We start from the raw sequence: 21,746 nt of genomic DNA on the forward strand, positions 1-21,746 counted from the left end.
GCCATGTTATAATTTTTGAATTGGTAGAGAGATTCAAAAAGTTCCCCTCTGAAGCTTGTGGGTGGGAGTTGCTCCGAGTGGCACTGCTTAGAGCTCTACAAACTATAGAAGGAGGCGGCGACCATTTTGGCGGCTACCGCGGCGCGCGCGCTATGGAAAGGAGTGGAGCCCGCCGCGGCCCGTCTGCGGCCCGATGAGGACATGCGCCTGTGGCTCTCCACGCTACTGTCCGTCGATCCACTGCTGCTCAACGTGACCGGTGAGTGCTTCCGTCGCAGCCGAGAAGGGATGCTCGATCGGTAGCTGCTTGCGAGCAGCTTGTTTCTTTTTGTTTCTCTTTTCACCGCGAGGCCTGTTTGCGGCACGATCGACGCCGGAGAGCGGCACAAGGCTCGCGGGCCGCTCTTAACTTGCACTTTTTACCGTAAAGCTTTCGAATAGAAAAGCATCACAGAACGCGTTAGCGAACTCCCACATTTCCAAGTTTAGGCCGTCTAAACATAGACGAAAAACACGGAAACCGACCGGGAAACGCTTCGTCCTTGCAATGCTGGCTTCACTGCACCACACCTACCGCGTGGGCCGTGACGTCATGCTCCCGGTGAAACCGATGTTGTGCGCTTGACGATAAAAAGCACGATGGGGTGCGTTTTTTTTTTCTACCGAAATGCCTCTACATGCGTATCTGCACTGACTTTATTAAGTAGGGTTCAGCAGTACCGTTAAAACAGTACTAAGTTTTGATATGTGGTTTCGCATGTCGTTTAGGCCATCCACTGATAACGTTACCGCGCCAGGTTAAGCTCCTTTTCGTGAGGCATTTATAGAATACGGTACGCAAAGCTTTCAGTTAGCGTTTGTCGCTACTGCGCATGCGTCGTACGCTATCCTCTTGGGTACCCACGTTAAGTGAGGGAACTAGGGTATCGTATCCAACGAACGCTATCTCTGCGTCCCCTATTCTAAAACTGATATGCTAAGCACACCGCTTCACATCTTAGCGAAAAAGAAAACTACTCAGTTCATGGCTGACGCAAAAAATATTGCCTGCTAAACAATGGGACGCGGCGGTGCCGTTGCTTCCGTTTAAATCAGACCAAGAACAATTTGTGCCATTCCCGCTTCGAATGTCGCAGGCAGGCGTATACATACGACAGGCGTTACGGACACATGTTGTGACATTTGTTCTTCTGCGCTTACATAGCGCGACAGCGAACGGAGACAAACGTTTGGGGGAACGACCGCGCCGTTATTGAAGACACCTCCCCCCCCCCCCCCTCTTCTAAGAAGTGGCGCTTGAACAATGAGCCTTTCTCTTGCCACCGCAAACAAAGCACAATCGATATGCGCAGGAAAAAAGCCGTCGAGATTCGTGCGCAGAGGCACTCTGCTAGATGATCGCAGAAATGCGAATAGCACGCCGCAAGATGTTGTTGGCTTATCCGAAGAACGCGAAGCCACATGAAGGCGGGGGGGAGGGGGGGGGGGTGCGCAAACATGTCATTATCTATCTCCTGCCGAAAGAACCTAATGTAGCGTCCATCCATGTGGCGTGACCCGCCTTGTCGACGCAGACACATGCACTGCGTGTATGACCCCGCATGTTGATATCGAAACAATGGCGCAGTAGCCATTCTGACCAACTTCTGTGCCATTTCATGAATAAGTCCCTTCTCCCTTTTTTAATGCATTGATAATTGTTATAAATATTGGTGCCCCGAAAAGTTGAAAATACATAAACAAGCGTCTGGACATCGAAGGAAAAAAGAAGGGAATTAAAGGTATCCTCAGGGATGTCATCGCTTTTCAATTTCACCGAGGGCTATCTCAAGAACGTTATTTATTGTTTGAAAGCTATTTATTGTTTAAGTGCAGCAAGCTTAGAAACCGCCGAGGAGATGATCGCGTCGTGATCCAATGTAATTACGTTTTGATGTTTGTTCTTTCGTGCTCACGTTTCTGTTTATGCATTACGGTGTACTCGGAAAGAAGTAACCCTTTTTTCACGCCTATTGTCGTAGTAACCGCTTTTCTATGTCTAAACTCAGTTTTTCTTTCTTTTTTTTTTCGCCGTAAACGCGCTTGTTCAGTTCTTCACCCACGACTACAAAAGTCTACATGAAATTGGTGGCACTTTTCGCGAATGAGTGAGTGAAGAAACTTTAATTCCCTTTTTAAGAAAGGGGAGGGGCCGAATTGGTGAGAGGGAGGTCTGTGATCCAGTAGGCGTCCGTCACCACTTCGTGTGGCGTGACGTCAGCCTGCCAGTCGTGGTAGGCCTCCACTACCTCCTCAGCCCACCTCATAACTCGGTCCTGGAGGGCAGTCTCCCACAGCTCCTCGCTATACTAATTAATGGGTTGAGGGTGCGGGCGGGAGATTTGATGGGACACTGCCACATGATGTGTGAGACATCTGCTATCTGGACAGGGCAGAAGCGGCGCTTGGGTGAAGAAATGTGCGGGCCGCCACAATATTTCTCTCGTTCTAGGCAGAGAAAGAGGTGGATATATGTTAGGTGTTGGTGTCTGTAATGTGTGCAAATATTTATGGAATTTTATCAGCGTGTCTTTATGGGTGTCTTCTGAGGAGTTATTGGGCCCTATAGGTTGGCGCACATTTGCGGCCACTCGGTCTGTGAATCCTCGAGCAGCTGCATGAGCCATTTCGTTTCCTCGGAGTCCTTGATGTGCTGGAGTCCAGACGAGAGCGATGTTGTTTTGACGACTAAAACACTGCTTCCATTGCTCGAATATTTCGCGTCATCCCTTTGGAGGTAATCCTGAAAATGATTAAAAACAAAGACCATCGGTCGCGCGGCGATAAGTGCTTGATCGCGTGATTGAAATCTCTTGTTCAACGGCGGGCCACGAAGTGCTCATTCGCCAAGGTTCACTCTTGCGCGCCAGTTTTAAATTCGTCGATTCCGTGCATGCGTGTGCGTACTGCCACAAAATTTGAGCTGGGGTAACGCCTCGAAACAGAGCTGTGGTTTATCAGGGGCGCCGTAGGAAAAGCTCCGGATTCATCTGACCATAAGTTTAAATGGAACGAACACGCCAAACAAATTTATTATATTTTATATTCCCGACGTTTCGAAGCCTGAACGGCTTCTTCTTCGCGGGTGAGCACGCATGACGTGAGCAGCGCTTATATACGTCGTCGGCACGAAGGAAGCAGCCGGCCGGGCTTCGAAACGTCGGAAATTCTAAAATAAATCTTGGTTAGAGTTTTCATTCCCTTGAAACTCAGTTGTCCCCAGCCATGGCAGATATCTGCCGAATTTTCGCCTTTGATTCATTTTTAAATTTTATTTTCAGTACTGTGAGCCCTTTCGGGCTGGTCATGTACCGGCTTTTTTGTTCGTTTTTTTTTAAATTAAGACAACGTTATCTTTGGCCTCCTGAATATTGTACGGGATACGATGATTTGCAACCGAAATTGTGGCTCGATCCCGAATGCAGTGCAGTCTTTACGCAATCGCTTGACTAGTACTATACCGTATTTACATGCATACTAGCAGCACTTGTTGGCACTGGCTTATGTTGGCTGATTGATGGCTAGTCTTGGCTATCCCCTGTTATAACGCCTTCATTCACACTCAGTATATTGATTCAGTTGCCTACTGCTTTTAAACTTGCATCCAAAGCGGGAATGTGAATTTGCAGCTCGACAGTTCGGGGTCACGTGACCTAAACAGAAACTTAATGTATCACATCATACGTGACGAAGGAATGAAGGAGAAATGTTCTGCCTGGCGTTGCGTAAGTATCGCTGTTTTGCCACTGCCCGCGCTTGTCACTACATTGCCAGCATCGCTACTGCCAGAGCCAGGGTAGTCAGTGACGTGCAGTTTTATCAATGGCGTCATGCGTGACGTTTCTGCTCAGATCACGTGACCATGAGCTATTGCGGTGCAAATAGGCCCTCCCACCAGAAGCGCATGTTGCGCAATGCACTCCTTGAAACGGCCGGCAATCGAACCTTAATAATAGTGCACTCGAGGGAAACCTGGTGCTGGTGTCTATGTGAGCTGCTACGCGTTGTTATGGTAGCATGACGCTTCAGCCAGCATGGCAATGATGGTTGGTACACGGATTTTCCTAAACTTCGTTCTTTCGGTTCCGCGCGGCTTCCGTGTGGCCTGCAGCCGTTTTGTCGCAAGGCGAAGTTCAGCGGAATTACAGCAGTCCCACTTCACCACCTTGACCCTTTTAGAGCTCACGAGGTTCACAACGAGCCATCCTTTTATTCGAAACAAAAGTCAAAATGCAACGACGAACCCACAAGTGCGTGCCTCAATGTACTGAACGATCACAGCGCCAGAGTTCCCACTGGTGAATATCGTAGGAAACACCATGATAGCCGGTGTACAGATACAGCCGGCCATAGTGGCATGGTTCGTGTGGCTCGCTTGCCTCCGAGCTTACTCATGCGATATTGAAAATGAGGCTTCCGGATGCACCATCGCAAATCATGTCGCGTGTTCTGCATGGGGCTCCGCGCGATGGAAACCTTCGTCAGGAAAGAAAGAAAAAAAGAAGCGTCTCTTCTTCGGCATTCCTCGTGTTCGACGTAGCGTGACAGAACGCATGCGCGACCGCGACGAGCCGTTTATACGACAGCTTCTGTGCTTCGCGGTATTCCGTCGCCTTTTTGGATATGCTGCAGAGCCTGCTTGGATGTACAGAGCGCACGAGTGGCTGCAGGCGTCGTCGTCGTCGTCTTTTTGTGCGCGATGTTTTGGAGACGGTGGCAGTTTTATATGGCGCCAGCTACTTTTCACAGAAAACTCAAAATTGGGAAGGCTGCAGATTTGAAGAAAAAAATTGCGTTTAAAGGTATCTCGTATATATTAAACGCACGATCTCAAAGCTGAAACCAGTGGCTCTCCATCCATCCATCCATCCATCCATCCATCCATCCATCCATCCATCCATCCATCCATCCATCCATCCATCCATCCATCCATCCATCCATCCATCCATCCATCCATCCATCCATCCATCCATCCATCCATCCATCCGTCCATCCATCCATCCATCCAATCGCTCGCGCACGCGCGCACACACACACACACGGCTCTCATCATGCTTGCGGCTTCAGGGTCTGAGAGGCGAAGTGATTCCGTGATCAGAATGCTCACTTTGTACCTCTCCGTGAACAAGCCATGCCTTCCTTATGAAGCGCTGTATATATAGAGCGCATGTGCTGCAATAACAATGTCCCAAGAATAAAATACGGTAGCAAAGTTCAAGCACATTTAGCAACGTCGTTAGACAATTACGAAGGAACTCAAAACAGCCACAGCTGTATATAGTAACGCAAGTACAAATGGTGTAATAAGAAAAATCACAGCATAACCACGGGGTGAATGATGATGTGTGGGGCGAAGCTACGGAGGGAATCATCTGTAAACCGTGAAACTCTTCCGTGAAATGCGCCCAGTACATAATATAAAGAGTGTGAAACATCGTGTATATATTAAACATCAAACTTTTATTGTACTGTTGGTTTACGTGGTCCCTTCATTATCACTTGTGATCGGTGAAATGCAAGGAAGAAGTCCGCTCCCGAGCGAAAGAGCGCCAAGAGCGACCGCATTCCCCGCTCGCCCTGTGCGAATTAAAGGCAAGGCTAGAGGGAAGACAGGACGCGCGTTCCACGACGCGAGGTCGGTAGCATGCCCAACGAAAGCCAACGGAACGCGATCGTGCAAGTGCTCCGGCTTCGCATCGCCTCATGGTTCCATTTAGCGTCCCAAAACCAAATATATTGCTCAAGGTGTGCCTTGCGTTTTTCGTAGAAATAATTTCTTTATCATGTACATTAAGACGAAAAGTTGAAAGCTCACTAGAGTGTATCGCCCGCAAAGTATGTCTTTTAGTGTGATTTAACTCTCGTACGGCAGGGTCCTCGCGCCGTTGCCGGTCCACCTCGCCCGTTGACGATCGGGCGAGGTGGCTACATACAACTACTACTACTACACTTTAAGAAAAACATCTGGCGTTCTTTCGTTCTGCTTTTACAAAACATCTGGCGTCTTTCGTTGGTTTATTTCATCAATCAACGGCGTTTTGAACAAAATTTTTATTGTTTAATCACGCACAGGAGAAATCTCACCAGGTACTACCTTGGAGGTAAACAATGGCTGCTAATGGGAATGAGAGACAGAAGAAGTCGGCTTTTAGCTAACACTTACACTTCTACTTCTACTAACGTTTCCTACTGGAACATGCCAATGGCTGCTAATGGGGAATGAGAGACAGAAGAATTCGGCTTTTAGTTAGCGCGCACGCTGCGAATTTTTTATTGTTCAACAACGCACAGGAGAAATCTCCCACCGGCACCACCTTGGAGGTCAAAGCGTAAGACTTGTTACGGACTACTACGACGACTACGAGGGACGAACGGGTGCCGCCTTAAGGAGCTTCGCCCCTAAAAGTGATATGCATTCAGACGAATATGCATGTAATACAGCGGTCAATTAAACAATGCAACAATCGTGTTGCGATCCGAGGTAACTCATTGAGATGGGAACATTTTGGGTGCTCGAGTCGTCGACTGGCGAGGCATGTTTCTCGTCTCGCTGGCCATCGGCTTCGGTGTCCCTTGCTCGGCAAGGGGGGCGTGGCAGCTTCGTCACGCTCGTGGTCATCACCGCAGAAAAGTCGTCGTTCAACGTCACCCCGCTCTGTCTGCGAGTGTCGGCGGCGGCGGGCCCAGCGCGCGCGAACCTTTTTCCCAAACATCGGGGCGGGGGAGTCTAATTTTGGCCGAGCTCCAGTCCCGAGTCAAGTCGGGCGCGGGGATAGTTCGGAATGTGCTGTCTGTGTAGGAGCGCCCTTCGGCCCAGAAATCCGCGCCTCCCCTTTGGCGCATGGGCGGGTGCGCGTCTCGCGGCAGCTCTCATACAAATTGACTGCCGGCTTCATCAACCCAGCAGGGCGGGGTCCATTTCTTCCCCATTTTCGTTGCTTTCTTTTGAACCCCACTCTGTCCCCGTCTTCCTTCCCCGTTTCTTTCTCCCGTTTGACTTGGGAAAGGAGGGGTGCGTGGAGCTGTTCTGAGAGACGTTGCTGCTGCCATGTCTAGCGGGACAAGAGGGTTCACTTATTTCTCGTCATGCTCGAGATTCAACTCAATTCGGTACTTTATTTTTCTTTCATTTAACAATAAAATAAAGGAGCAGTCACAAAAAGCTACTACATTGAGTAGCTTGACTATAGGCGACTGCCGTAGTCTCAAATCCTAGTCTGAGACTTCCAAGTCTGTAATCACTATAGATTAGTAATCGAAGCTGAACAGATGGACTATTTCGGCGAAAGTTGTGTGAGCAAAACGTCACTGTCGTTGAGTAAAAAGGAATTACACTACTTGCGTATATGTGCTAAGGCCTGTCTTGTTGCCGGCTATCCAGAAGCGTTCAACTTCGTCGTAGGAAGTTCTCAGCCCTGTCATGTTTTTGATTGCGTTGTTGTTGTTGTTTTTTTCATGTTTTCTGCAAGTGGTCACGTGGATGTCGTGTGCAAAAATAGGTATATTAGTCGGCTTGGTCCCCTCTTCGTCCTTGTCTTTTCGCGCCCACATCCGAGATGTCTGTTGTCTGATTGTTTGTTTGAGAGGTTTGCAGCTCAGGTCCAGAAAGAAGGGCGACAGCATCGGTGGACTGCCTGACTTTGCAGAACCGACAACAGGTGGGCGCGAGTGAGTGGATCAGAGGTACAGGGAGACTCATAGTAGACAAGGGATACAGGCATCGCAAACGTACCTGCAGCCATAGCCCGCCTTTCTGCCGTTCTCTAAGACGAAGGCTCTTTCATGTGGACTGCTTTGCATTGGCACGCATATCGTCTACTCCCGCATCTATTTTCCCGCTACTGTGCTCTGACGCGGCGTCGCGTTATTTTACAAGACAGGACAATGGCGAAAAAACGAACATGTAGTGAATTCCAACTGTTGCCATTGTGCTTCCTTTGTGCCTTTATGAACAGCTAGAACCAGTTGTTCTTGCGGTTAATGTTCGCCCATTTCATGTCTGTTCGCGCGTGTGCTTGTAGGTGTGCGTGAATATATATATATATATATACACAAATGTAGAAACTTCAAGAGGCAAGTTGCACCCCCCACCCCGCATAACGTACTGTTATCTGCGCCTATAATAACTCATGTTCTATCAATGTCGTCCCTGCTTTCTTTTTTTTTTTTCTTGCCAATATTCTCAACGTGTCTTGCTTATATCAACTGCAGGCCCTCTAATGCATCCATTCATTTTGAAACCCAATGCCTTTGGGAAGGGGCGTGCCTTCCGCGAGCCTCGTTGGGTGAATATCCTGGCATTGCATTGCAAAAACTCACAGGGACCCTTGTGCATTCGCTTGCTTGCTTGCTGGATCCTTTAATTTTGGCTCTCACCCACTATGGGGGATTGACCATGAAACCGGCGGTTAGTGCATTCGCCTAAGACGACTCGAAGGCGAAACCCACCTTCTTTTCTTTCTTCTTATTCGATGTATTTATTATTATTATTATTATTCTTATTCTTCTTCTTCTTATTATTATTATTATTGATAGTAAGCACCAGCAAAGTCATCGTCCGCAATCACTGTCTCAAAGTTGGACCCCACTCCCCGCCTTTCCTCTCGAAAAAAAATAATAAAAGTGCATAAAAAGCCTTGATCCCTAAACATGACACGATCATTTAGGTTGCTTGCATCTTCTTTGAAGGTCGCCGGTACTCGGCCGCTGCCGCGCAAGTCGCGGGTTCGATCCCGCAGTTGCATTTCGATACAAGTTAAATATGCTAGAGGGCTGTGCACTGTGCGATGTCAGTGCACGTTGAGGAGCCCCAGGCGGTCGAAATCGTATACTGAGTAACTGAGCCCCCCAGTTCGGCGTCTCTCATCACGTGACTCGCATTGTGCCGTTAAAGCGAAACTCCGCAAAGCAACCGTCTTCTTGGAAACGTTGACTTCGATACTGTGCGGCATTAATCATCGCGTCATAATTTTTCGTCTCGGTTTGTTTCTCTTTGCCTCGATGTGTTCCTGAACGTCACTATTTTTATCCTTCTCAATTCTTCCACCCCGACTGCAGGCCATTTCTCCGCCTTTGCCGTCTTCATCAACCGTTGAACCGAGGTGCTTGAACTGTGTTTTCGGAATTCTTTTTTAATTTCAGCGTTCAGTGCACGCAGCCTGCTTTGCTTCCATCTTGTAATCGTCAGACTTCATTGCTCGAAAGCTTTGCCCTTGCTCTGCAGCTTGGATCCAGTGCTTACACGGTGATGATGACCCTCTAATGTGGCTCGTACCCACACCCACCCACATTAGAGGTACGCTGGGTACGTGCCACTGGGTGTTGGCCAAAAAATTGCACATCTGAAGTCTTATACAATATTTTGAAACGTTACCTATAAATACACTGCAAAGAAAACATATCAAGGACAAACTGCAAAAATTGTGCAATTGTACAATCAGACCAGACAGCTTGATAGTTATCCGGAACAGAACAATTTAAATAGTGATGCTAATTTTGGAACCCCGTATGCCCCTTTTCATTGAAATAGAAATGAACGAAGGACTTGTCTAAGTGGCAGTTTGGGCGAATTGGTTATGCATATCGGAAAAAAAGAAAAAGAAAAAAACTTGGACGAAGACGAACAGGGAACAGGACACACGATGCGCTACTTACAAATTCCTTATTCCACTCTCCTGCGGGAAAAGTTAAACTGATCAAACAAAGAGATGGCCTCGGTGAACGTCTGAATAAGCACATTTATGAAGTTCACTGAAAAGGACTGTTGTTCCCCGCATTCGTTGCAGAGACGACCGGTGTACGCCAAATTAGGCTGCATGTTCAGTCATAGATATGTATGATCGAACTAACTATTACCCAGGTGAGGTGCAGACGCGAGCATTAAATGTTGATCTATTGAGGTGCAACTGTGGAGATTGCTGAGGAGTAACTGCATGGGAACTAACTGTTGAACCATGTGCTGTTAGTCGTTATAGGGATTAATGGTTGCGGCAGCACCATTAGTCCCCAAAAGGGACAGACCAAGCGCCCTTAGCTCCGTTTTGCATTACAGTGCAGGCCGGAGCGATGAAAAATGGGCAAGAGAAATAATCGAAGTCATGGCGATAACAATCGTGCAAGATGCATGCCTCCCCTCTGACCAGGCCCGTAGCCAGAATTTTTTTTGCCGGAGGGGGGCCACTTGCTGAAAGGTCTCACTATTCGAGAAAAACACATATTTTCATTATTTATTTGCGGTAAAACACCCCCCTCCATCAAAATTTCGAAGGCCCTCGCTATACGGACCTGTCTCTGAGCCTTTCCTCTCATTGTTTCGTAAATAAATTGGTTGCCTGTAAACTGCTGAAAGTGGGCACAGCACATCGAGTTTCGTTTATAAACGCATGTTCTCTTGCCAAAAAATTGAATAAAGATAAAAACATGTTGTAAGCGGCGCTTCGCGTGTTTTATACCTAAGGAGGTTTTAAAAAAAATGCCCCCACCTCCCCGCAGGGAATCGTGAGGAAATGCGAATGCATTTCTTGCGCCGAGAGAGGGTACCGTTGCCGTCAGACATTCGCCTTCACCGACTTCTGCCATCGCCTTGAGAGGCGCCCAGCCAGCGAACGGTCGAGGGTGAGGCGCGAGCGGACGGGAGAGTGGGGCGCCAGCGTTCTCGGCTCGGCGTTGGCGTTTCACAGCGGCGTCTCGAGCACACATTTCCGGATGTTCTTGAGAGGCGCCCAGCCACCGAACGGTCGAGAGTGAGGCGCGAGCGGACGGGAGAGTGGGGCGCAGGGAGGAGAGAGAGCGAACGGCGAGAGAAGGTGCGGTGAAGCACTGCACCTACCCTCTCCTACACTCTCTCGCACCACATGCTCCGGTTGCTAGCGGCGAGGATAAGCGCGCGCGCCCGCAGCTGTTGCTACGGGAGAGGGCGCCGCGGACAACGCCGGATGCCTTGCATAGCCCGACTAAGAAATGCATTCGCATTTTAAAAAATCCGATGTGGAAGCTCTCGCAACGCATTACGGACAAAGACGAAGCCAGCGCTTACACATTCTTTATCTCGGAAAGATGTTCTTTTCGGGCGTTGCTCCCTTAGAGATCAAATGGTTTTGGTGCGTTAATGTAAACGCTAGGCTAATTCTAAAATAAGAGGTCGTTGTTCCCGACGAAAGCAACATATCTAGATGAACATTAAAGACTTCATCCGCAATAAAGTTTGCCGACAAATGCACACGTTGAGCGGTATCGGTGCGGAAAACATTTTGCCACGTTGAACTCGTAAGGCGTGCCGGGAAACCGTTCCTTTTTCTTCGCTGCACTCGTCTGCTGACCCGAAGGTCGCGGGTTCGATCGCGGCCATGCCGGTCGCATTTCAATGGAGGCGAAATGCTAGAGGCCCGTGTACTTAGATTTAGGTGCATGTTGAAGAACCCCAGGTGGTCTTACCTCCCGGAGCCCTTCACTACGGCGTCCCTCATAATCATATCGTGGTTTTGGTACTTCAAACCCCAAAAATTATTATTTTCTTCGCTGCACGCTAACGTTTTATCATACCCCTTGTAAGATGGCGGAGGCCCGGCTTTTCGCTTTTGAGGCATAATTACCACTTCTTGTCTGTCGTACCCTCTTTGTTTGTCAGCATCGTCTAGTGTAAATTTTCGTCTCGATGTGGAGTAGTCGCCTTTTTGTTTTTTTTTCATCTTTTTTCTTATGACGGCTGCCACTTCTGTCACTGGCGTGCAGTGCGTTGATCTCATGACGCTGCTCGTGTACATTTCTCTCTCCCAATGCATCCATCATCGCATAAATGAAGAAACTCGCGTGCGGAATCCCGACAGAGTCGCTTCGTCCTTTTTGTCGTTCGCAAACAACGACTTTTCTCGCGGGCACAATGTTGGAGGGTTGCGTTCTTGTTCCCTTAGAACTGCCAGCTGCCAGCTTAATTTGGCCATCTTTCTAGTTTATTTATTTATTTATTTATTTATTTATTTATTTATTTATTTATTTATTTATTTATTTATTTATTTATACCGAGATCTTACACAAGTTCTCGGCAGCGTGGTACGCATGTAAGTGCGCAAAACCGAAAAAAATAAGGCGGAACAACACTCTATATATGAGAAGCTTGCACCTTACGCCTTGCGTTTCTTAGTACTGAACTGCTTGATTAAAATCAATATTTCATGATTGTTCTGCTTAAGTCTGACGGTGAATGTAGTTGCCAGTAACTCGTGGGACTTCTTAATAAGAAATACGTCTAGGCATTGCCGGAACTTACTGAATGACGTCATTGTCTCGAATGAGCTGTAGGCGAAATGTATGAACAATCAAACCACCCGTGTTCTCGTTACCTTCTGCGTCTGGTTTTCTTTCTTTAGGCGAACGCCCTACGCGGCTCCTTGGTTAAAAAAATTTGCAGTGGCTTAGCTCGGCTATGCCAGGATATACGTAGCGTTAGCAAAGGTTCAGCTGATTATTCTTAGCTTTCCAGATTGTCTAGGATTATTAGCCTTCTTCTGTTCATTCTTCGTACGCTGAACTTCTAATTGCCAGGCAACTGCTTCGGGATCCGATGAGATAAGCTTCTCGGCTCTTCTGCGCCGTCGAGCAGCATTTGCGCTCTCCTTCTCCATGGCGTTACCCACGTGCAAACGCCAATCAGAGGCGCTATCAAGCGGTCCCAGCGCAGTGTCAGACGGCGACTGCACAGCGAAGGCGAATAGCTGCGCCCGCGCCGGCGCCACTGTGTCTATGGCTACGACGTCACTCCTCTCGAATGCGGCGCAGACCAGCAGCGGCGAGCAGCGCGCGGCGGTGGCGGAGTCTGCGCGCGCCGGCGCCAGCGCGTCTACCGCGCCTATACGACGCCACCACAGAATACTTATACTACCATTTACAGAAGGGAAACTGTACCTTTGACAGTGCAACGGAAATAAGGGTAGCGGTGGCGTTGTGAACTAAAGTATCCGACCAAGAGATGGCGCTGCGAAAACTATCATCATCATTGCGCCGGGCAATATGGCTGCCGCATTGCTGGCGGGTGCGGGCGGTCGCGGTGCGCGCCCGCTGGTTCTGGGCGTTTATTCACTGCTGTCCGGGGGTTGTATTCGCGCGCGCGGCAGCCTATCGTTACTACAAATATTTTCGTTACGTCGCCAGGTGACCGAACGGCCTCAACTGGCAAAAAACACGCCAAGCAAGTAAGCTTACATTGTTTATTGGCAATCGTGAATGCAGCAGTATACATGTAAACAAGCAGCACTGTCAGTTACAGAGTTGAACAATACATACAACAAACAGAAATATCCATCTGCTTAATAAGATTGCCAGCTGAAACTGATTAACTCTATGTCTCTTGGCTCGTTAAGCGTCAGACGATACTGGGTGACCCTTGCACAGTACTTGCGTGCAGTACTGCCCGTCCTCTTTCTCACTTACACATGCGCGTTTGACGATTTGAGCGGTAATAAACAAACAGCATCAAAGCTCGCAAAAGATGCAGTGTCAGTAAGATTAGCTTCAGCCCGGCGTACTATTTTGACAACACATTGGCGAGATCCACTCGGCGCTGAAAAAAAAAAAAAAGTGAAACCACACTGTTGTGCTAGCTATTCCTGTACATAACGTGTTCTCCTTATTGTGCTCAATATCCTTGTGTTCGTGCCTGCGCGCCAATCTTTTTACGATGAATTCCGACAATTTAGCTCAACTTTCAGTTCAGCTAAGCTCGTGTGTTCTGGGAAAACACCATTTACGGTATCACGTTGAAAAGGAAACTTGGTTCATGTGTCAAAAGAGGTTACAGTGACAAACACTTCAGTTGAGTAACTGTTGGCGAATAAGGAAAGCCTTAGCCTGAATCCAACATTTCAGCAAGTGAACATTCCTGTAAAGGTTGTCACGGAAGACAAGTTTCGAGAAGTGAGCTACCCTTGCTCGCCCACTGTTTATCAACTGACGTATGTGATAGCGGATGCCTGTGCGTGTTCCTGAAAGCACTCATTTATAAATAAAAAGAATGATGTACCAGTGGACAGCACCGACAATAGACTGCACCTGATGTGTGCGCGCACAATAGAGACATTTGTAACAGTAGTATACTAGACAGCTAGGAAGTGCTGGAAGTAATAGTAGCAATGTTGGAAAAATAGGCAGTGAGTAATCATTTCTGTCAAATGTGTATAATTAGCTTTTTGTTTAATTGCTATGTTTCGCACTGAAAAATAAATAAATTAGTCCATTTTTTTCTGGTGCCAATGGTGCATAGTCGTGAAAGACACTGCTTAAACGATGGACGATTGCAGAAGCTGAATTTACATTTTCATTCTTCACTACCTCCTAATTGTCTGCCTCACTCTTAACACGGGTGTCACACAAAACTAATAAGGCGGCAATAGGGGCTAGATGGCACGTCTTCATGCTTGTGATGCGCTGCAGGTAGACACGGACCAGAAAAAACGAGAACAGCACAAGGTGTTGCGCATCACCCTGTGTTGTTCTCGTTTTTTCTGGTCCGTGTCTACCTGCAGCGCATCACAAGCATGAACACAAAACTAGCCTTTTTTGGATATATAGCTCACGCCAATATCAAAGAAATAGCAGTTATTACACATTCAAATCTTTAACATGCACAAACACTGGCCAACTCTATTGAACTCTGATTGTATCTATTGAGTGCACTAATTTATTTTTCTGTTAAAAATAAACATACTTTTAAAAACTCCGTGTCATGTGTCAGGTCTGTTATCTAGAACAAATATTATTTGCTACTTGTCTGTGGTTCCACTTCACATACAAAACAAATTGCTTGCACAAATGCAACGGTGCTGTACCCTCTTTTCTGGATGTGTCTGTTTACATATCATCCCATTAATGTATTGGCGAAGTTCATTGAATAAAACTAAAGACTAAATTTTCAAATGCTTAACAAATTCAACAGCCTGTTTCATAGAACACTGCCCAAAATGTCCTTATGCACATGCTTATATTCTCCTACTCCCATCATCAAGCGTTATTTATTCCAGAGTAGCGACCCGGAAACTATTCTCCAGGTGACCACTACACGAAATGCCTTGTTTAATGAAGGCACGAGTGTTTGCACACAGTTTTCTATTTTAGAACCTTCACAATGTCCCTCCCTACAAGCAATCGGTACACACAACTCTTTGTTTCAGCACTACTGTAGCTTTCCCTGCCATTGCTTTGCAACAGCCTCCACAATTGCAGCAAACTATATTCACTGGGAAAAACAAGTGCTGCTAAATATGCACTACTACTGGCCCACTTGCTACCAAGTTACATGTGATACTCTATGCAAAGTTTCACACGTAGATTAAAGTACAGTATGTGCACCCCATTACATGCACTATCCAAGAAATTTGAAGCCAGCACGTTTCCTTTAAACTGAATAATTCATGAAGCAAGAAGCAATAATTTGTGGACCCAATTTTGTACTGCTTCAACATACCGTACACTATCACTGCTTTTCAGTATAAGGCTTGCATTTGTCCGCCTGGTAAACTTTGGTGGTGGATAGGCGACTCTTGAGCTTCTTACGACTTGGTGTGGGTAGCTTGGAAACCAATGATCTCTCTTTTGTCCAGTTTTCTGAGAAGAAAAAAAATTGAGTCATGAGAAAAAGCAAGAAAGAAATGATGAAAAAAAAATTGGTTCAATAAGTAAAGTGTCCACAACCATACCTTGTGAAGATTTGGGACGACGAATTTACTTTCAGTAGTGGAACATCCTCAGCTGACTTGAGGTAGGTTCAGAGATAAAGCATCCGAGCGTGTGCTGATATGAGCAGTTTCTTGGAGGCTGTGGTTGGGTTGGAAGAGGAAAAAATAATGATTACTATGGTAGAAGCGTGAGTGGATTGCGATTCATGTCTGAGAAGAATGTATATGAGAGCACTGCATGAGAAAAATAGTGTGCACATAACATTGCTTTATTTGTGAATTTGTTTTAGTGGTGACCTTCAGTGGACCGTGTCTGACCAAGCCTCAATTAGAGGATACTAAGTTAGGTAATTGCCCAGCTCTATAAACTACATGGTATGTGCAAATGTAATATGTATGATTGCAAACTTACGAAAATTGGACTTATGAGCATTTATGTCAGAAGACTAATTTGTGCAGAAATAGGTAAAACTTATGCTGTGATCTGTGTTACAAAGTTTAGTAGTAAAGATATTTTTAGCAAAAGTGAGAACGAAGTAAATAATCTTAGAAAATATCATTGGAATCCACAAGCGGTGCATCCGATCAGCTGGACGAGTCGTAAAACCTTTTGAAATGACAAAAACCGTAGCGCATGCAAAAAAAAAAAAGCTATGTTCAAATGCAAAGCAGTGCATTTTCACTCACCGGTGCGCACACCCACATGGTGCATGGTTATTCCGTTTTCGTAGGTAGTCTCCGAGCTCCTTGCTGGCATTGAATTTTCACGCTGGCAGCCGGTGAAGCGCCGCAGCTGACGTGATTCACAGGCTTTAGACACGTTCGCTTTGTGGCAGCGGCATGTAAAATTTGGCGCACAAACTCGCATTGCTATATCAAAACTGATTTAAAACGGAGCTGCGTAACGCCAATCAAAGCAAACGACGAAACGACCGCGGTACAATTTGAATGAAATAACCGACCGAAGCGCAATCGATGCCAATGGGTTGCTGCTTTTCGAGCGTCAATGTAATCTCAATACTTGTCCTCAAACAATCAAGCTCTTGTATTAACTCTAGAAGTAACATAAAAACTGGTCCCTACTAGCTATATGCAAAATGACACGGTAACTAAGCTTTCAACAATCTTCTGATACATTCTGAAATAAAATTTTTGGCCGCGTTGAGCGCCCCTAACACGGAAAATGCGAACTAACTTATCCGACCGCTAAAAGAGGAGTCAGTAGCTCCACTCTCCGCGCATATCGATGGAACTCGCCGCGGTTGATTTTTTCGCCCTCTGCGGCGATCGCTGGAACTTGAGACTTTCCGGGGCCTGACGCCACTCCTCCCGAACGCGCAGACCAGCAGCGGCGAGCCGCGTGCGGCAATGTCTTGGAGAGCGCGTGAGATGCCAGCTCCGGTGACTTAGCTGTGCGACATCACTGATCCTCGCGCATGCGCAGCACGGCTCATGACCCTCCACGCGAAATCGGCTCCGGCTAGTTAAGTGTAGCTAACGCTACAAAAATCCGGCGTCGTCCGATGGTGTCGTGCACACGAATGGTACCGAAATTATCTTGCCGTTATAATACAAATGTAACGAGGCCAAATGGTTAGGAGCACAAATAAAGTGAATTCAAAGTGACCTTGAAGTGATTCAGCGTACATTAAAGTGAATCAAGAATGAATCAATGTGCATTAACATGAACCAAGTGAACCAAGAGTTAACCTAGTCAATTGAGTGTGAGTGAAAAATGAGTCAAGTAACTAGAGTGCAAATCACGGTAAAGCGAATCACGAGAGAATCGACGTAGTTAAAGAAAATCGAGTGAATGAAGGGTTATCCGACTGAATTAAGAGTGACTTCGCAGAGCATATAGGCTTTCCCCTTAGCGTTAGATAGGGCGCCTTTTTTTCTTTCTTTCTCTAATAGTTAACAGTCATGCTGCTTCGTGACTTTTTTCGCTCTGTCATAAGATAGTGGGTTGGGTTGACATTCTTTCGCAATTTCGACCGTATGCCTCCTGTTCTCCGTGGGTTTTGGTTACGAGCAGTGCGTGCGCATGCACATGGGGGAAGCAAGATACTTCCACTTCGACCGCTAGGGGTCACGTGATCTGAGCAGGACCGTTAGGTATGACGCCATACCACCTTCGTACAATTTGAATGAAAGAACATTATTAGAACTAACAGGCAAGAAAGTCAAGGAAAGTATAAGGGATGTTATTTGCAGTAATTGTGGTGTGCTGCCTGCTGGCGTCACGAAGCACTTGATCTATTTACGAACTGTCAGCTGACCAATAAAAAAAGTGTTCCACACTCGCCGTCATGGCTACAAGCGGCGCTGACTAACACTCCTACGTTTAAATGCGCATATATAACCCACAAAGTGGACGAGAGGATGACCGCCACCGTAGCTCAGTGGTATAGCTAGAGCATCGGACGCGTTATTCGAAGGTCGCAGGTTCGGACCCTTCCGGCGGCAAGTTATCAATTCGTTCACTTTTATTTCTTCACATTTACATCATAATTATACTACTGATAACATCCCCTATACGTTCCTTGGATTTCTTGTCTGTTTGTTCAAATTTATGTTGTGTCTAGAAGAGAAAAACGAGCCCTTAAAAGTCGCCCTCTTTTGTTCAATTTGAATGAAAGGCAAGGTTTTGTCTGGCGTTGCACGAATATCGCCATTTTGCCATTTTGTCAGCGACTGGTCACTGGGGGCTCAGTAACTGCACGCCGTGCCGTTTCGCGGTTCTCTCTGTTTCGTCCGGCATCACTATAGTATACATGCTGCCAGGGTCGACAGCGCCGCGGCGGCTGCATTTTCGATGCAGGCGAAAATGTTCGAGGCCTGTGTGCTTAGATATAGGTCCACGTTAAAGAACCCTAGGTAGTCGAAGTTTCCGGAGCCCTCCACTACGGCGTCTCTCATAATCATATCGTGGTTTTGGGTCGACAGCGACGCGCCGCTCTACCAGTGACGTCATCACGTCACACCGAGCTGCTGAGGTGTAGATAGACTCCTCCTGTTTACGCACTTATATACTTGTGCGCTGATTCGGTCACGTTTGGGATAGTTCAGTTTGGTGATAGCCGGTCCCCGACAAATCGACGTGTTTCCCGCGATAGAGGAAAACACATATAACGTAAAGCCGACGGACCGGTTATAAGTAAACGCCGCGGCACGCTATATATAACGGCAGGAAAACTTAAGCGTCCTCCGGGAGTGACCTCCGGGCTGATATCCAAACGTTCGCTGTTGCGCCCGCCTTATTGACACGCGGCGGCTCCGGGGAAGTCTTCATTCGAAAGCCGCCATCGTTGGCGAAAGATTCCGGTTTTCACACTTACCAGACTCGCGTCATCTGACGGAAGTGAACTACCCACGCGGTGTGTTTAACGACACGGTAAACACGCACGCACGCGCGCGCACCCATTCACCCACCCACACACACACACACACACACACACACACACACACACACACACACACACACACACACACACACACACACACACACACACACGCACGCACACACACACACACACAAACGCGCGTCGCGTGTGTTGCGTATATCCCTGTCTTTGTCTACTTCACATACTCTCAAGCGGCAAGGCATTGCAGGTAAAGACTGTTAAAGGGAACACTTGCGTGCAAGGCATGTTTGGATTACGCTCTCTTGCAAAAACGTAGTGGCTTAGATTTGCATAAAACTACTGGTGGTTGACAGTTCTGCCTCTTTTTGACAGACTCGTGCAGGGCATGAGCAATGCTTCCCTCTCCACTTGCTGTTAGAGGGCCAGCAGAATGAAAGGTGCTCATTGGAGTGTTCCCTTTAACAGTGGACCGTACTGTACATGCCTGAAACAATAAAACAATAACAAGGATTAATATAAAGTTATATAATACTAATGTCATGTGCATTGGGGATGATCGCTAAAGAAACCAATAACAAGAATACTATGAAATTAAAATTATATAAACCTAGGTACGTACATATACGCACTGGAGATAACGGATAGTAAGAAAGCCGATAATGTTTAGTTACGAATACAGTGAACAAGAATGGGGGCCACGTGGAATCGTCACAATTAAAAAAAAAAAGTTAAGTGCGTTGTGCCCTTCTGCTGTCTCGATGCTGGCTTCAAGACCTGCAGTGCATAAAACCTGCGTGAGTGCCACTACACTTTCGTAAGGGTCAACTGCGCGCTGTTTCCCCCGTGATCGAGTGTGTAACGCGGTGTAGTACGCCGCATGGCTGACTGGATTTGCAGGCTCGTCGAGCGAGTGAACGCGGAACCCCGCGAGAGTTCTGTACAATGCATGACAGATGACGGCGCCAGTGCATCGCATAGGGCGAGCCTGTACTCTCCACTACAGCGGCTCAAGAAAAAAAGAAAAGAATACGAGTCCTTGTCATTCAGGGCGGCGGCAAAGTGGGTCGCACTCACGTACTGATGGGATTGGGCGTAGACGGTCTCTGCAGGATCAATACGTGTGGTGTATAGTGCGCGACCAAAAAGGGACCGATACACGACACTCGAGGCCGAAGGACTACACTCGAGTTATTAGATATTGTTTCTGTTCGCAACGTCTACGCGTTCGGTCCTTTCCTGGTTCATGGTATCCAAGAGGTTTGCTGAGCTTTTGTTTTGGCCAAAGCGGCCTCGTTGAGATGAGCGGGCATGTGGTTAGCCATCGACCGTCGTCCCAGATACTGGTTGCTGCACGGTACGCTTCCCACTCGAGCATTGTGCGCTTCTTTAATACGGAGGGGTTGTACATAGATTTAGGTGCTCGTTAGAACTTCAGGTGGTCGAAATTTCCGGAGCCCGTCCTGGCTTCGCGTAAATCTGTATGTGGCGGACGCGTTTGTGGTTTTAAATGGGAATTGAGGTCGGCGGAAAGTTAGGTGGGCAGATGAGACTGAGAAGTTGGTGGAGATAAAGTGTTTAGAACGGATACTTGAGCCAGTTTGCAAGGATCCATGATGGTACTTGGAAGCGCAAAACACACACTAGAAAGGAGAACTCGTCTTTTCTTCTCTTGTGTATTGTTCTGCGCTTCCAAGTGCCATTATGCGGATTACTTGGTCGCAGCAAGCACAGTATAGAGGGTTAATTGGCGAACCATGGGAGAGGCCTTTACCCTGCAGTGGGCGTAGTCAGGCTGATGATGTAGGCTTATGTCACTCTCTTGGCTGAGTCCTTCTCACTCGTGTTTAGCAGCCACTCCCTTAAGTTACAGCCTCGCTGCTGACACCACTGCAGGTGATGTCCGCAGCGCACGCTTGCTGTAATATGCGTGCTAGTAATTCAGCATGCGTCGCGTTCTGTTCTTGATGTTATCGCTCTTGCGTTCTTGTTACCGTTTGATCTCCTTGTTGTAACACGCTTTCTTATCTCGTCGTCTGCTTCTTTATGCACGTGTGTCTTCGCTTTATCTGCTTCGGCGTTTAAGTATACAACACCGTGTACCATTGGTCATGGCGACGAATACGTAATGCAACGCGTGCACGACCTGACCTCTAGGCGACACGTTGTGCAACCTCAACATCGCAACATCACATTTCTGCGTGATACGAATAGTTTTTAGAAGTAACTGCATTAACGATGTCGCAATCGCGCGGCAGTAGGATGCGCCTCACGCGTGTTCTTTATTTTAATGCAGTGCGTGTTCTATGCGGACACACGACCGCGATGTCGGGGCGTCCACGTTAGCATTCTGTTTACGCCTTGTCCCATTCTCGGGTTATGCAGTGGACCGAAAATGAAATTTTCTCGAGAAGTGGTCTTGCTAGCAGGCAGGAAGGTTTGAAAATGAATGTTGGTAAACAGTGGCGTAGCCAGAACTTTTTCTTTTTTTCGCGGAAGATGGGGTCGAACCATACTTTATGTATGTGCGTGCGTGCGTTTGTGCTTGAGTGTATGTAAACAGATGCAAAACTGAGAAATTTCGGGCTCTCCTGGCTACGCCAGTGTTTTTTTTTTTTTTTTTTTTTTTGGGGGGGGGGGGAGGTCCTACTGCAGAAAAAAATGCGATTGAGAGCTGGTG

At 47.2% G+C, this 21,746-nt stretch overlaps 1 protein-coding gene across 2 annotated transcripts in view; it reads left to right on the forward strand.

Annotated features, from left to right (window-relative positions):
- Positions 1 to 123: 123 nt before the first annotated feature.
- Positions 124 to 21,746, forward strand: part of LOC119401313 (protein kinase C-binding protein NELL2) — a 104,934-nt gene continuing 83,311 nt past the window's right edge. Inside the window, exon 1 of one of the 2 annotated variants that reach the window (XM_037668008.2) lies at positions 124 to 259. Coding sequence is in view for 1 of the 2 variants with exons in the window: in XM_049418740.1 (XP_049274697.1) it covers positions 202 to 259 (58 nt within the window). In the remaining variant the exon portion in view is untranslated. The remainder of the gene's footprint in view (positions 260 to 21,746) is intronic. The other variant, XM_049418740.1, reaches the window with a different exon arrangement.

The sequence above is a fragment of the Rhipicephalus sanguineus genome, chromosome 8 (genome assembly GCF_013339695.2).
Source record: "Rhipicephalus sanguineus isolate Rsan-2018 chromosome 8, BIME_Rsan_1.4, whole genome shotgun sequence".
In the NCBI taxonomy this organism is placed as follows: Eukaryota; Metazoa; Arthropoda; class Arachnida; order Ixodida; family Ixodidae; genus Rhipicephalus; species Rhipicephalus sanguineus.